This window comes from Podarcis bocagei (assembly GCF_964188305.1).
Source record: "Podarcis bocagei genome assembly, chromosome: 4".
Classification (NCBI taxonomy): Eukaryota; Metazoa; Chordata; class Lepidosauria; order Squamata; family Lacertidae; genus Podarcis; species Podarcis bocagei.
This window is the reverse complement of record NC_138128.1, coordinates 84273238-84289646: the sequence shown is the minus strand read 5'-3', so window position 1 is coordinate 84289646 and position 16409 is coordinate 84273238. Positions and strand designations below refer to the sequence as shown.

The following is a 16409-nucleotide window of genomic DNA, read 5'->3' as shown; positions in this document are numbered from 1 at the left end:
GTTTTAGAATGCTTTTGCTTTGTTTCTGTTTTTAAAGTGTGTACTGTTTCTGTTTGCCGATGTGGGCTCCGAAGGGCGGCGTATAAATTCAGTAAATAAAAGCCATAAGAACATAGAATTGGGTTTATTTGTAGGAGGACGAGGAAAGGAAAACAAGCAAGCATAGTTGAGGTATCAAATACATAGCTGCGTTTCAACCTATTACGAGTTCGTTTATACATTATGTCCCTTTCTCCTCCAAGATTCAAAGATCACAATGTTTCACCGCATAAATTATAATTTGACAAATTTCAAAGCAGAATGTACCACAAAGTAACTTCCTAATATGAACAGTAGCAATGCCAATTTGATATTAGCGCTTTGCTGATGGTTGTTTTAATGAACATTTAAACTTCATGGCTACTGAAACACACGGACCAGGAGGTCAGGTTTCTGCTCGGAAATACGTGTTGAAGTGTTGAATTTACACTGGGAGGACGCCTAAGGGGGCAGTTTCAATAAGGCTGACCTTTGCTGTAACTCGAGGGGTGTTTCTATTAGGGATTTTGGGTAGGAAACCGAGAGCAACCTAACCCCCCACCTCTGAGCTGCGACAGACTTGCATTGCAGGGCTGTTGTGTCAGTCCCTCAAACCCACGGAGAAGGGATTGCATTGGGATTGCATTCCGTTTCAGATACGAAGTGTGTGCAACCTTGTAAAGGGGGCGCGTGTTCTTTGGTTGGACCGCAAGTGTGATTTATGTAGGATGCAGGTGTGGGACACGCCACTTTATTCAGTTGTGGCGTAGTTACGTGCACTGGCTTGGCAGTTTAAGGTTGGAACCACTGCTTAAAACCAAGGGCTAAGGACGAAATCACAGACTAAAGTAGGTCAAAGTCAATTGGTTATTACTGGCGGCCGAAGAGTCAACGGCCCAAGGGGTGGCCTGGGAGGGAGGGAGGGGATTGACTCAGTTTAGCAAAACAACTGAAAGAAAAGGTGACTCCCTCTTATTTAGCAGTCTCTCCTGCGTAATGATGCCCTCTGTTCACCACCACTCAACTCTTACCCTCTTTCAGAGAGAAGGATGTGGGGAAATAAATCCCGCACCTTCCACTCACAGAGACATCACTTTGATGCTTTTGTATGTGTCAGGTGAAGACATTTAGATTTAGTTTCAGCTTTGGATCTTGTTCTTATTGCAGGTTTTATCCTCCAACCTTAGCTTTTTGATCTCAATTGGGAGTTGTTTTAATCTTGCCTTTTATCTATTGTATTACATTTATCTATCTCTCTAAAGCTGTTCTAGCATGTAGATTCTGTCATTTTGCCTATGTTATACACAGAGTAGCTTGGAATCAGGGGCAGATCCCCTACGAAGCCAATGAATTTTAAGATTCTGGGCGCCAAATCCCAGAACATAAGTAAATGAAATGGTAGGAATTGAGAGGGACGTATTTCTGACTATATGCATCTGTCTTGATTTATAATAATTAAATACCATGATCAACCAAAGATAAAAGAGAACCAAAAACATCTTTTGCAACTTATATGGATGGCATCACAGAGAGTATGAAACACCCAAGCTTCAATAAAGAATTAAACCATGTGGGTGAACCAAAAGGTCTTCACTAGATGATTTAGAGAAGATAAAGAAGGCACCAGGAAAGACTCACTGAGGAGGCTGTTCCATAGCTGGGGTGCTACTGCCAATGAAGCTCTTTCTCCCTGATCGACACCCACTTCATCTCATTTCCGTTTCAAGTATTAAAATTATTATATTACTCAAATAAGTCCACTTTGACTGTGGGCAACGTGTTATGCCTGCAGATATCAGAAAAACTGGACTCGTGTCTTGACATTTCCTTCAAAAGCTCAATGTATATTTTGAAAGAGCAATCTTCAAATAACCATCTAAGCTCTTTAAATACCCATAACGCTTCCATGCATTAAGATTGCCTAAAGATTTTTTTAACCATAAGATATTTTACCAGAAATCATACTTCAATGTGGGTGCTCTTTGGAACGATCTGTAATCAGTCAGTCAATCAATCAATCAATCAATTAATATGTGTGAGTGTGTTAATCTGCAGGATGTTAGACAGCAACTTTGTGGTTTCTGAAGCCCATTGTGAGTAGGTTGTTTTTCAGAAAGTGTAGCCTTGTTGAAGAAAAGTATAGTGGAAATTTGATTTAACAAAAGAGTGCTGTAGGACTAGAGGAAGAAGGAGCGGAAATATTGCTGGTGGAAAGGGCCAACCAGAAGCCTACAATTGTGGAATATAAAGAAAACAAGGAATTTGTGGATTACAAAGAAAATAAGATTCGGATGATGAGAATTTGGACTGAAATTGAGTATGAAGTAGGGAGTGATCCCTTTATGGAGATGAAAGGGGAAGCCTTTGGGACATTTGGGTTATTGGGACTCAAAAGAAGTAAGAAATATGATTGGGGCTCCCTTTTGGAATATGGAGGACTGGTTGGAAGAAACTTGGATCCTATTGGGAAAGAGCTCCTTCGAGACCCGATGACCAACACAAAGGACTATCAACAAAATCGGCGGAGAGGGACTGATGGGGACTTGAAGGCCTTGGACGTGAGAAATCCAGGCTAAGAACTGATATTGTGGACATTTTTTCTTTCTTTCTTTCTTTGTGTTTTGGGGGATCGTAACCGGGAAAGAGGGGGGGTGAGAGCTTCTGAATCCAAAAGGAGGAGAATTTTATGATGTTTAAGTTTAGTGTGTTTAGTAACTAATATTTAAAATTGGGAAATTTGTGGAAGGGAACTTAGGTCGACCTTAGAAAAGGATGTTCAGATTAGAATTGATGTATAAGTTAAAATTGGTTAATTAAGAAGAATCAAGTTTCAAAAAAAGACTATAATAATATTTTGAAGATGAGAGTAAGAACTTGCTGAGCCAACTATTGGAATTAGGATGTATGAAGGGGTGGTGCGGGGAAGTCAGAGAATGTGGTTAAGAAAGTAAGGTTTTGAAATTATGCATGTTTGTCTTTGTCTCTGTGTGTTTGTGATGTCAATGTAAAATGTGAAAACTCAACAAAAATTTATAAAAAAACAAACCAAAAACAAAAGAGTGCTGTAACAGAGACATAGCAGACACAGCATTATAGTCTAGCTGCAGTTTTCAAACAAATGCCCGCCAACAGTCAGCATTTGGAAAGCAGACTAAGCAGGCATTCAGGTCACCAAAATACGGTGAGAAGTATTATATTTCTATTTAAATTACAGTAATTGTTTTTAAGTTGCCTTTGGCCATTTGTTTATTTCATTAAATGTATACACCACTTGATTGTAAAACAAAAAACTGCAACGTGGTTTACTAACAGATAAAATAATAAAATTGAGGGCGGTGGGAATCAACCATACTTCCAAATATATATAAGGATCAATATTACCTTACATTAGCACAGACCCATTGAATGATATCTGTGTCCTCGTTTTCGACAGGGCTGTGGTGGTCACCATTTAGTCTTCCTCCAATGAGTTCTGGGAGGCACCTACTGGGCTATCACTCTAGAAACCCTTTCTCTCACCTAAGGGAATCTAACAGGAGCTGGTAGATGGTTTACTCCCAGGCATGTGCAGAGTGCTCACCCCTCATCATTTGGCAAACGCCCAGGGAATGCTAGTGTGAGGGCCCTCAGGGATTTCCTTATGGAGGAGGGAGAGCAACACCAGCCGAATTCCCAGGGGCAGGTTCAGAAGGAGGCAAAGATGAAAAGGGGGCACACGCTTCAGGGTGAAATCCTCCCTGGGTTGCATTTGCCTGAGCTGACGTCCCAGCCCCCTTGGCCAGACTTACTCCTGCAGGGGGGTCATTTGGTCCCCTGAGACGAGTCCCAAAACTGTCGTCCGTCCCCCCCCCCCAAGAAGGGGAGAATGGAGATTGTTGGGGGATCAAGATCAAATGGTGAAGAAAGGCGGGAAGAGACCAGTGGCGCCTCCTCTTTGCCCCGAAGCTGCTGTAGAGGCAGATTTGGAGTGGGGTGGAAGTGAGGAAGATCCAGCTCCCAAGCAGAGGCGGATTTAGGGCAGCCCAGCCGGTTCCGCCCCCCCCCCCCCCGCGCTGAGCCTGGAGGGGCCAGAGGGGAGCAGAAGGATGAAGGAATGAAAGGAGCAGAAGGGAAGGCGAGAGGGGGCAGCCTTCCTCAGAGGCCAGACATGCTAATGCGCTTATCTCGCCTCCTGGGTGGGTCCCCCCTGCGGGGTGGGGTGGGGGGGTCATTGTGTTAAGAAGGAGCGAAGAGGAGACCGAGGGGAGGGGGGGAGAATCGGGGAGACCAGGGAGAAGGAGGAGGAGGGCGCCTGGTGTGACGCCGCAGGGGAAGCCGTGGCCAAAGGGCGCCAAGGCAGGACATTCGAGGGGGCGGTTTGGGCGGGAAACGGCGCGCGGCGTCAACCTGGATTCTACGCGGTGAAGCCAGAGGGAGTGGGGGGTGGGCGGCCGTTGGGACCAGAAAGAGTAGCGGGAAGGACAACCCTCTCCCGTTGCCCCAGCAAGACGTTCGTTATAGCGCTGATGCTGCGGGAACGTAATAAGGGAAGACAGTGTCGAGAGGGAAGCCCTTCAGAGTTATCTCGTAGCCGATCCCCACCACAGGGCGCGGCTATCTTCCCTCAGGCATATACAGTGGTACCTCTAGTTCACAGGCAACCCTCCCATAAAGCTTCATCGAAGGCAGTAGAGCACAAACCTTGGGGTGGGGGAAATTAACGGGGGGGAGAGAGACGTGACCTTTTATCTCTAGACCCACATGTACCTCACAACTGACTTTTTTCTATGGAAAAATTAAGCCCATGTTTATATGCTTGCACACAGGAAAGTGAATGTTGCAGTAAATGGAAAATTAAATCAAGACTCCAGACAAACTAGTAAAGGAACAAACTTTATTCAAAATATCAAAGTCATACATTAAAAGGCATTAAAAGAGGGAGCTTGGAAAATATGTACAGGATAGCAAGGAAGGAGTTGGGATGTTAATGTGGAACCTGATTTAAAGAGAAAAACTGAGAGTCCAAAGCACTTCCATCAACATTCTGCATTTGTACAGGGTTTGTAGCTGAATAATTCCCCGTTGCAGACCAGGGAGTGTAAGTACTTGATGCCATGAAGAAGTTCCCAGCTGATGGTGGAGGCTGCCTCACCATCTCCGCACCGTAATATGGAACTGGGCAGTTGCTCACCTGGGAAGTCTCAGAAAGCCCAGTTCCACAAAAAGCAGCTTGCTGGTAACAAGTAGGGTTCGATTCCAGGGAATCCTGCTGTTGCGGGGCAGAGAGATGCTCTCCTGGTTGCGTGTTGTTGAGAGGTGGCTGCCACAACTCTGCTCCTCCATAGCTTTCAGCATAATGAAAGTTCTGTGACTGATAATATTGTTCCATATGAATATTTTGGCTGTTCCCTGGACTGCTTCTTGGGCTGCTGTCCAGGCTGCTTCTTAAACTGGTTCTCTCACCGCGGCTATAAGGAGCTGCAGCATGGTTCCCGATCCTTATCCTCTTTGGTGTTCTGGCCCTTCTGTTTTGAAACCAGATCTGAACAGAAGAAAGGAGAGAACCAAATGCCCATTATTTCCAAACAGGTAGGTCATAATTTCACTTTCAGGTATAACAACTAAGCAAAGATTAGTGTATGACAGTGGGAGAACCTACGTTAACTTGTTTTGTGTTGTGTGAAAGGCATATAGGCATTATGTTCTGTGAATATAGAAGACATTGTTACCATGAATATGTCTTTTTGATCCAACAGAGAGAATTACATTTAATAAATTATGCTTATTCCTCTGGGGTTTCTCTTTAGTTCTCTGCAGCATTTTTCTACTATCTTCAGCTCCACATTCATATATCCCATGTACATAATCTCCAGTTACTGTTAAGTATAAAGCTTTTACATCCACGATACACCCTCCCCCACCAAAAAAAAAAAACCAAGAAAGAGGAAGTTAGCTCTTGAACAAGGCGCCTTTCGCGATAAGTTGAACCATGGCCTTCGACTGCGCAAGGATTATTCTGAGCGTTTCAGATTGTTCCAGTATGTGCGGTTTAGGGAAGTCTTGGGAGCCCCCACCATCCCGATTCTTACGTGCACACGATCTTCTTCGATTCCTATGCACCTCGCCAGCGCCTCCCTGGTCTGGTATCCGGGGTACTGGTTCTTTTCAAACTCCTTCTTTAAAAGCTCGATTTGGGCAGGGGTGAAAACGGTCCTTTTTCTCCTATCTCCTCCGACTTTGGGGTAGCTTCGTCCTGGGAAAAGACAAAGAGGCAAATCTGAAGGAAGCGCTGGGCAAGCTTAAACTGAAGCGACGCTTGCCGAAGTTCCTCCCGACATGGAAAGCTCAGGGCTTAATAATCATTTTTTAAAAAAAGTTTCTCTTACCTTCCTTGTTGGTTGCCATCATGAAAAAAAACTCCCTCAGGTTCGTTCACTCGGCAGGGGATTCGGTCTGGGCATTTATCTCCGTTGGGCGACCCCACCCTTACTTCTCAACCAATACGAGGGAGTCACCCCACCCTTACTTCTCTACCAATACGAGGTTTCCCGGTTGCGGAATGCCCTCCCAGTCAGCTGCCCCGTCTTCATCATTTTTGCGTTTCACCCTTGCTTCTCAACCAATAGAAACAGTTACATTCTCTTTCAAAAAATCAGTTGCTTTGCCAAACTGGCTCTAACCCCTCCCTCCGACACCCCTTTGGCAATTGATTCCTCATCTGAATGGAAGAGGAGAGAGAGAGAGAGAGAGAGAGAGAGAGAGAGAGAGAGAGAGAGAGAGAGAGAGAGAGAGAGAGAGAGAGATCTTTCGGCGCCTGCAACACCTTTTCTTTGCCAAGCCACACCCGCATTGTACAAAAATCACACTTGCGAGGTCCAACCAAAGAACACCCCCCCACACACACACATACACACTTTAGCACACACTTCGTATCTTAAACGGGTACTCTCCTTTTTAAAAAGGTTTTGTTGTTGTTCTAAAAAGAAGCAAGTGTAAATTATTTCATATCGACAAAGAAGCTTGGAACAACTTAATTCCAATACCCCTCATTTCAGCCTCTGCCGTCTAAATAAATTAGTACATCGCCTTGGATGGAGGCTCTGGCAACTGCCAGCAATCGTATCAAATGCGAATAATACGGTATACATAAGAGCGGCGGCAACCGAAGAAAGAAATCTAAGCTATGTAAGCAATCTATATTTTATTAACATATGATTAAATTTGCATTCATTTTTCGCTAGTTTTGAAGACTTAGGAAACAGCTTACGTTCTTTTCAAAACGGTGCATTGGATATTCAAGGTCACCCGCCATCTTAGAAGAGGAGTTCCTTGCACCAAGAATGCCTTTTCCAAGCTGGTACCTGCAAGTTAGGATTCGTATGTTAATCTTTTATAAACCCAAACAAATAAATAAGACGACAGTGCCGTTGTAGTTGGTTTAATTTGCTTTAATTCAGTCTGGACGGCCAGCCCATTTAAAGAGGTTCCCCGGTTGCGGAATGCTCTCTCTAGTGAGCTGCCCCGTCTTCATCATTATTGCGTTTCATTAGGAATTTGAAAATATTCCTGTTTGCTCAGTCATTTGGTGGCTGCAGAATAATGCTCCTGACAACCCCGAGATCAGCGGACAGAAGAATAGTTGAAAAAACAAACCAACAAACCTCCTATAATTACTTTTAGGATTCTTCCAAACTGAAATTGCTTTTAGGTGTTTGCAATTGTTATTTTTTTAACGTTCGAAATGTTTTAGAATGCTTTTGCTTTGTTTCTGTTTTTAAAGTGTGTACTGTTTCTGTTTGCCGATGTGGGCTCCGAAGGGCGGCGTATAAATTCAGTAAATAAAAGCCATAAGAACATAGAATTGGGTTTATTTGTAGGAGGACGAGGAAAGGAAAACAAGCAAGCATAGTTGAGGTATCAAATACATAGCTGCGTTTCAACCTATTACGAGTTCGTTTATACATTATGTCCCTTTCTCCTCCAAGATTCAAAGATCACAATGTTTCACCGCATAAATTATAATTTGACAAATTTCAAAGCAGAATGTACCACAAAGTAACTTCCTAATATGAACAGTAGCAATGCCAATTTGATATTAGCGCTTTGCTGATGGTTGTTTTAATGAACATTTAAACTTCATGGCTACTGAAACACACGGACCAGGAGGTCAGGTTTCTGCTCGGAAATACGTGTTGAAGTGTTGAATTTACACTGGGAGGACGCCTAAGGGGGCAGTTTCAATAAGGCTGACCTTTGCTGTAACTCGAGGGGTGTTTCTATTAGGGATTTTGGGTAGGAAACCGAGAGCAACCTAACCCCCCACCTCTGAGCTGCGACAGACTTGCATTGCAGGGCTGTTGTGTCAGTCCCTCAAACCCACGGAGAAGGGATTGCATTGGGATGGCATTCCGTTTCAGATACGAAGTGTGTGCAACCTTGTAAAGGGGGCGCGTGTTCTTTGGTTGGACCGCAAGTGTGATTTATGTACGATGCAGGTGTGGGACACGCCACTTTATTCAGTTGTGGCGTAGTTACGTGCACTGGCTTGGCAGTTTAAGGTTGGAACCACTGCTTAAAACCAAGGGCTAAGGACGAAATCACAGACTAAAGTAGGTCAAAGTCAATTGGTTATTACTGGCGGCCGAAGAGTCAACGGCCCAAGGGGTGGCCTGGGAGGGAGGGAGGGGATTGACTCAGTTTAGTAAAACAACTGAAAGAAAAGGTGACTCCCTCTTATTTAGCAGTCTCTCCTGCGTAATGATGCCCTCTGTTCACCACCACTCAACTCTTACCCTCTTTCAGAGAGATGGATGTGGGGAAATAAATCCCGCACCTTCCACTCACAGAGACATCACTTTGATGCTTTTGTATGTGTCAGGTGAAGACATTTAGATTTAGTTTCAGCTTTGGATCTTGTTCTTATTGCAGGTTTTATCCTCCAACCTTAGCTTTTTGATCTCAATTGGGAGTTGTTTTAATCTTGCCTTTTATCTATTGTATTACATTTATCTATCTCTCTAAAGCTGTTCTAGCATGTAGATTCTGTCATTTTGCCTATGTTATACACAGAGTAGCTTGGAATCAGGGGCAGATCCCCTACGAAGCCAATGAATTTTAAGATTCTGGGCGCCAAATCCCAGAACATAAGTAAATGAAATGGTAGGAATTGAGAGGGACGTATTTCTGACTATATGCATCTGTCTTGATTTATAATAATTAAATACCATGATCAACCAAAGATAAAAGAGAACCAAAAACATCTTTTGCAACTTATATGGATGGCATCACAGAGAGTATGAAACACCCAAGCTTCAATAAAGAATTAAACCATGTGGGTGAACCAAAAGGTCTTCACTAGATGATTTAGAGAAGATAAAGAAGGCACCAGGAAAGACTCACTGAGGAGGCTGTTCCATAGCTGGGGTGCTACTGCCAATGAAGCTCTTTCTCCCTGATCGACACCCACTTCATCTCATTTCCGTTTCAAGTATTAAAATTATTATATTACTCAAATAAGTCCACTTTGACTGTGGGCAACGTGTTATGCCTGCAGATATCAGAAAAACTGGACTCGTGTCTTGACATTTCCTTCAAAAGCTCAATGTATATTTTGAAAGAGCAATCTTCAAATAACCATCTAAGCTCTTTAAATACCCATAACGCTTCCATGCATTAAGATTGCCTAAAGATTTTTTTAACCATAAGATATTTTACCAGAAATCATACTTCAATGTGGGTGCTCTTTGGAACGATCTGTAATCAGTCAGTCAATCAATCAATCAATCAATTAATATGTGTGAGTGTGTTAATCTGCAGGATGTTAGACAGCAACTTTGTGGTTTCTGAAGCCCATTGTGAGTAGGTTGTTTTTCAGAAAGTGTAGCCTTGTTGAAGAAAAGTATAGTGGAAATTTGATTTAACAAAAGAGTGCTGTAGGACTAGAGGAAGAAGGAGCGGAAATATTGCTGGTGGAAAGGGCCAACCAGAAGCCTACAATTGTGGAATATAAAGAAAACAAGGAATTTGTGGATTACAAAGAAAATAAGATTCGGATGATGAGAATTTGGACTGAAATTGAGTATGAAGTAGGGAGTGATCCCTTTATGGAGATGAAAGGGGAAGCCTTTGGGACATTTGGGTTATTGGGACTCAAAAGAAGTAAGAAATATGATTGGGGCTCCCTTTTGGAATATGGAGGACTGGTTGGAAGAAACTTGGATCCTATTGGGAAAGAGCTCCTTCGAGACCCGATGACCAACACAAAGGACTATCAACAAAATCGGCGGAGAGGGACTGATGGGGACTTGAAGGCCTTGGACGTGAGAAATCCAGGCTAAGAACTGATATTGTGGACATTTTTTCTTTCTTTCTTTCTTTGTGTTTTGGGGGATCGTAACCGGGAAAGAGGGGGGGTGAGAGCTTCTGAATCCAAAAGGAGGAGAATTTTATGATGTTTAAATTTAGTGTGTTTAGTAACTAATATTTAAAATTGGGAAATTTGTGGAAGGGAACTTAGGTCGACCTTAGAAAAGGATGTTCAGATTAGAATTGATGTATAAGTTAAAATTGGTTAATTAAGAAGAATCAAGTTTCAAAAAAAAGACTATAATAATATTTTGAAGATGAGAGTAAGAACTTGCTGAGCCAACTATTGGAATTAGGATGTATGAAGGGGTGGTGCGGGGAAGTCAGAGAATGTGGTTAAGAAAGTAAGGTTTTGAAATTATGCATGTTTGTCTTTGTCTCTGTGTGTTTGTGATGTCAATGTAAAATGTGAAAACTCAACAAAAATTTATAAAAAAACAAACAAACCAAAAACAAAAGAGTGCTGTAACAGAGACATAGCAGACACAGCATTATAGTCTAGCTGCAGTTTTCAAACAAATGCCCGCCAACAGTCAGCATTTGGACAGCAGACTAAGCAGGCATTCAGGTCACCAAAATACGGTGAGAAGTATTATATTTCTATTTAAATTACAGTAATTGTTTTTAAGTTGCCTTTGGCCATTTGTTTATTTCATTAAATGTATACACCACTTGATTGTAAAACAAAAAACTGCAACGTGGTTTACTAACAGATAAAATAATAAAATTGAGGGCGGTGGGAATCAACCATACTTCCAAATATATATAAGGATCAATATTACCTTACATTAGCACAGACCCATTGAATGATATCTGTGTCCTCGTTTTCGACAGGGCTGTGGTGGTCACCATTTAGTCTTCCTCCAATGAGTTCTGGGAGGCACCTACTGGGCTATCACTCTAGAAACCCTTTCTCTCACCTAAGGGAATCTAACAGGAGCTGGTAGATGGTTTACTCCCAGGCATGTGCAGAGTGCTCACCCCTCATCATTTGGCAACCGCCCAGGGAATGCTAGTGTGAGGGCCCTCAGGGATTTCCTTATGGAGGAGGGAGAGCAACACCAGCCGAATTCCCAGGGGCAGGTTCAGAAGGAGGCAAAGATGAAAAGGGGGCACACGCTTCAGGGTGAAATCCTCCCTGGGTTGCATTTGCCTGAGCTGACGTCCCAGCTACCTTGGCCAGACTTACTCCTGCAGGGGGGTCATTTGGTCACCTGAGACGAGTCCCAAAACTGTCGTCCCCCCCCCCGAAGAAGGGGAGAATGGAGATTGTTGGGGGATCAAGATCAAATGGCGAAGAAAGGCGGGAAGAGACCAGTGGCGCCTCCTCTTTGCCCCGAAGCTGCTGTAGAGGCAGATTTGGAGTGGGGTAGAAGTGGAAGTGAGGAAGATCCAGCTCCCAAGCAGAGGCGGATTTAGGGCAGCCCAGCCGGTTCCGCCCCCCCCCCCCCCGCGCTGAGCCTGGAGGGGCCAGAGGGGAGCAGAAGGATGAAGGAATGAAAGGAGCAGAAGGGAAGGCGAGAGGGGGCAGCCTTCCTCAGAGGCCAGACATGCTAATGCGCTTATCTCGCCTCCTGGGTGGGTCCCCCCTGCGGGGTGGGGTGGGGGGGTCATTGTGTTAAGAGGGAGCGAAGAGGAGACCGAAGGGAGGGGGAGAGAATCGGGGAGACCAGGGAGAAGGAGGGCGCCTGGTGTGACGCCGCAGGGGAAGCCGTGGCCAAAAGGCGCGAAGGCAGGACCGGCGGGGGCGGTTTGGGCGGGAAACGGCGCGCGGCGTCAACCTGGATTCTACGCGGCTAAGCGAGAGGGAGTGGGGGATGGGCGGCCTTTGGGACCAGAAAGAGGAGCGGGAAGGACACCCCCCCCCCCGTTGCCCCAGCAAGACGTTCCTTATGGCGCTGATGCTGCGGGAACGTAATAAGGGAAGACAGTGTCGAGAGGGAAGCCCTTCAGAGTTATCTCGTAGCCGATCCCCAGGCGCCACCACAGGGCGCGGCTATCTTCCCTCAGGCATATACAGTGGTACCTCTAGTTCACAGGCAACCCTCCCATAAAGCTTCATCGAAGGCAGTAGAGCACAAACCTTGGGGTGGGGGGAATTAACGGGGGGGGGGGAGAGACCTGACCTTTTATCTCTAGAACCACATGTACCTCACAACTGACTTTTTTTCTATGGAAAAATTAAGCCCATGTTTATATGCTTGCACACAGGAAAGTGAATGTTGCAGTAAATGGAAAATTAAATCAAGACTCCAGACAAACTAGTAAAGGAACAAACTTTATTCAAAATATCAAAGTCATACATTAAAAGGCATTAAAAGAGGGAGCTTGGAAAATATGTACAGGATAGCAAGGAAGGAGTTGGGATGTTAATGTGGAACCTGATTTAAAGAGAAAAACTGAGAGTCCAAAGCACTTCCATCAACATTCTGCATTTGTACAGGGTTTGTAGCTGAATAATTCCCCGTTGCAGACCAGGGAGTGTAAGTACTTGATGCCATGAAGAAGTTCCCAGCTGATGGTGGAGGCTGCCTCACCATCTCCGCACCGTAATATGGAACTGGGCAGTTGCTCGCCTGGGAAGTCTCAGAAAGCCCAGTTCCACAAAAAGCAGTTTGCTGGTAATAAGCAGGGTTCAATTCCAGGGAGCTCTGCTGTTCCGGGGCACACTCTCCCGGTTGCGTCTTGTTGAGAGGTGGCTGCCACAACTCTGCTCCTCCATAGCTTTCAGCATAATGAAAGTTCTGTGACTGATAATATTGTTCCATATGAATATTTTGGCTGTTCCCTGGACTGCTTCTTGGGCTGCTGTCCAGGCTGCTTCTTAAACTGGTTCTCTCACCGCGGCTATAAGGAGCTGCAGCATGGTTCCCGATCCTTATCCTCTTTGGTGTTCTGGCCCTTCTGTTTTGAAACCAGATCTGAACAGAAGAAAGGAGAGAACCAAATGCCCATTATTTCCAAACAGGTAGGTCATAATTTCACTTTCAGGTATAACAACTAAGCAAAGATTAGTGTATGACAGTGGGAGAACCTACGTTAACTTGTTTTGTGTTTTAAAGAATCTGAAGAAGTGTGCATGCACACGAAAGCTCATACCAAGAACTAACTTAGTTGGTCTTTAAGGTGCTACTGGAAGGAATTTTTTTATTTTGTTTTGTGTTGTGTGAAAGGCATATAGGCATTATGTTCTTGAATATAGAAGACATTGTTACCATGAATATGTCTTTTTGATCCAACAGAGAGAATTACATTTAATAAATTATGCTTATTCCTCTGGGGTTTCTCTTTAGTTCTCTGCAGCATTTTTCTACTATCTTCAGCTCCACATTCATATATCCCATGTACATAATCTCCAGTTACTGTTAAGTATAAAGCTTTTACATCCACGATACACCCTCCCCCCCAAAAAAAAAAACCAAGAAAGAGGAAGTTAGCTCTTGAACAGGGCGCCTTTCGCGATATGCTGAGAGGCACCCGGGTGAACCATGGCCTTCGACTACGCAAGGATTATTCTGAGCGTTTCAGATTGTTCCAGTATGTGCGGTTTAGGGAAGTCTTGGGAGCCCCCACCATCCCGATTCTTACGTGCACACGATCTTCTTCGACTCCGATGCACCTCGCCAGCGCCTCCCTAGTCTGGTATCCGGGGTACTGGTCTTCTTCAAATGCCTTCTTTAAAAGCTCGATTTGGGCAGGGGTGAAAACGGTCCTTTTTCTCCTATCTCCTCCGACTTTGGGGTAGCTTCCTCCTGGGAAAAGACAAAGAGGCAAATCTGAAGGAAGCGCTCGGCTTAAACAGAATCGACGCTTGCAGATCTTCCTCCCGACATGGAAAGCTCAGGGCTGCATCGCCTTCACTTGCCTGGGAACAAGTTCCCCAGAATCGGGCGCTGCCTGAGGCTACACTGCATAAAACGACCCCCGGCTTCAGTGGCAATTCTTTCAAGCGCCCCGCTGACCACCCACCCGGCAGAGCGCAGAAGGGCAAAGCTTTCGCTTTTTACAGGAAGGCTTTTGTACCTGACATGGATTTCCACGCACTTTGTGGCCTTTAAATAAACCTCCGGTTGCTCTGAACATGGCTTGAATGGAAACAAACCATAGAATTTTAGGTAATACGTTTACGCTCTTATTTCTATGCCTGCCATCGTTTTCCGCAGCTGATCCTAACCACGTTTATTAAGAAATTTAATCCCGTTTATGTGAAAGGGATTTAACATTCAGAAAGTGTGTGTGTAAATGCTTCATGCAGTAAAATGCACTAAATGCTTCATGCTTACAAGTAAAATATGTGCAAACCAATCTTGCGAAATGTTTCCAACCGAATACATTTGAGCCCCTGTGTAATCCCTCCCCGGCTACCACAAATGAGTCTTTCCTATACCCTGATCCTGACCCAGAAACAGAAACAACCTTCCTTTAGAAAAACCATCGTTTATGAAACCATGAATTTATATCAATCATTTGAGCAATTTTGTTAAAGACAAGTGAACTAAAAATCGTTTTAACAATCCTCTATTCTTACCTCGGCCGGTAGTTTTCATCTTGCAAAAGTGCTGCCTCGCTCTCTTCCAACAAAGCTGCTTTTCGCTTCCAAAATTGCCCTTGCTCCTCAAGGCCCGCTCCAGGTTTCTGGAGATCGGCGCCTTTATAGCCCCTCCTGGCTGCCAATTGGCCGGCGCGTTTTCCTTGGAGAGAAGCGCTCCAATGGGGAGGCGGCTTTTGGGGAGGAGCGAGTTTCAAGTTCACTTTTCAAGCGCTGTTTGACCAATCTAGATGGGCTGGAGCGCACCCTTCCCTTAGCATCACCCCTCAGCAAAACTGGAAAATAGCCCCATGGGCTTGGAGATTAGGGCGCACAGTTGAAGAGAAGGGAATTGAGAAGACGGGTTGGGGAGCGATAGAGCCAGACAGAACTGTGGTTTATTAAAAAAAAAAATTATAATGAGGCTTTCATTGTGCAGACAGAGATGCGCCAAAACTTAGGCATGTTGAAAGGCTTTGCCCAAGAAGCCTAGATGCAGCACGTACACTCTGAAACGCCCTGCCTTTTGAGATGAAGAAGGCGCCTTCACAGCACCCTTTTCGGCGCCTGCTATAAACTTTGTTTCCTTTATTTTACCTGCAAAAAGTTGCTATGCCCTTTAATCGGTGGTTTTTGCTTAACTGTTATTGCATTTTGCGTGTTTTTCACTTTGACTTTTATCGATCATGTTCCTGCTTTCGTAAGCCGCTTAGAGGTTTTCGTTAAGGTTAGGCGGTGCAAAAACTTGAAGGGAAGAATGTGAGTAACACCATTGCAAATAAAGGGAAGGCAAACTCCTCTTGCCAAGAAGTCAGTAGGTCTTTCAAGCCCAAGCAGTTGATGTTAGATGCTCGGAGTATTCAGCCTCGGACAGACGTCGCAACCAAATCCTGAATCTACACAGTCGCAATGCACTATCGCTTGTAACTGCAAGGGGGTTGCATTCTGAGGGAAAGAGAACTTTCCGTTTCCTAGGCTTGCTTCAGACGTTGCTGGTGCTTCCTTTCTTGTTCACTTCAACTATTTCTCTTTCTCTCTTTCTATTCCCACAACTTTCACGTGGCATATTCCTCTGCCTTTCAGGGACTTGCGGCATCCAAATAGCCTGCCGCTCCACCCTGCACCCGGGGCAAGATAGTTGCCTCCAATCCTCAAAGGAAGTGAAAACGTTCTGAAACCTTCCAGCTCATACAATGAATGTTCCCAGTCCCTGGCAGTTTGTTAATCAAGAATGGTTCCCTGTTGGTAGATTCTTTGTTATTTTTGCATAAGATAATTAACACAAGGGACCCTCCCTAAGAGTACCTATAAACCCTAATCCTAAGTATGCTGACTCAGAATCGGCAAAGAAATTTTTTTTCGAGTAAGAACTACATTTTTTGTGGTGAGCTATAGGGAATTCAATATATTTTTCAAAATGTTTTTTTTAAATAAAAGCAGTTGAAGAGTGTTTTTTATGTGTACATTCCACCCAAGGCAGCCGATAACGCTGCAGTCTTTCCTCATCCACACCAGATGA

The 16409-nt window shown here is 44.4% G+C and overlaps 2 protein-coding genes and 2 long non-coding RNA genes across 6 annotated transcripts in view; 2 read left to right on the top strand and 2 right to left on the bottom strand.

The window, feature by feature from the left end:
• Positions 1 to 16409, top strand: part of LOC308585576 (uncharacterized protein) — a 136957-nt gene that overhangs the window by 73631 nt on the left and 46917 nt on the right. The window lies entirely within an intron of this gene.
• Positions 4742 to 11997, bottom strand: LOC308585599. Of its 2 annotated transcripts, none has more exons than XR_014007517.1 (4): positions 11145 to 11997; positions 7265 to 7358; positions 6087 to 6250; positions 4742 to 5539 (listed from the first exon to the last, which is right to left on the bottom strand). It is a non-coding gene; the product is annotated as an uncharacterized lncRNA (long non-coding RNA). The 2 variants fall into 2 exon arrangements; XR_014007518.1 differs by having other exon boundaries at positions 11150 to 11997.
• LOC308585620 lies at positions 5524 to 5914 on the top strand. The gene is made up of 2 exons (XR_014007545.1): positions 5524 to 5609; positions 5650 to 5914. It is a non-coding gene; the product is annotated as an uncharacterized lncRNA (long non-coding RNA).
• LOC308585589 (uncharacterized protein) lies at positions 12071 to 15085 on the bottom strand. Its single transcript, XM_081191372.1, has 3 exons — positions 14891 to 15085; positions 13951 to 14114; positions 12071 to 13283 (listed from the first exon to the last, which is right to left on the bottom strand). Exons 1-3 carry the CDS (start codon positions 14907 to 14909, stop codon positions 12732 to 12734), a joined length of 735 nt encoding a protein of 244 aa, XP_081047498.1. The 5' UTR covers positions 14910 to 15085; the 3' UTR covers positions 12071 to 12731.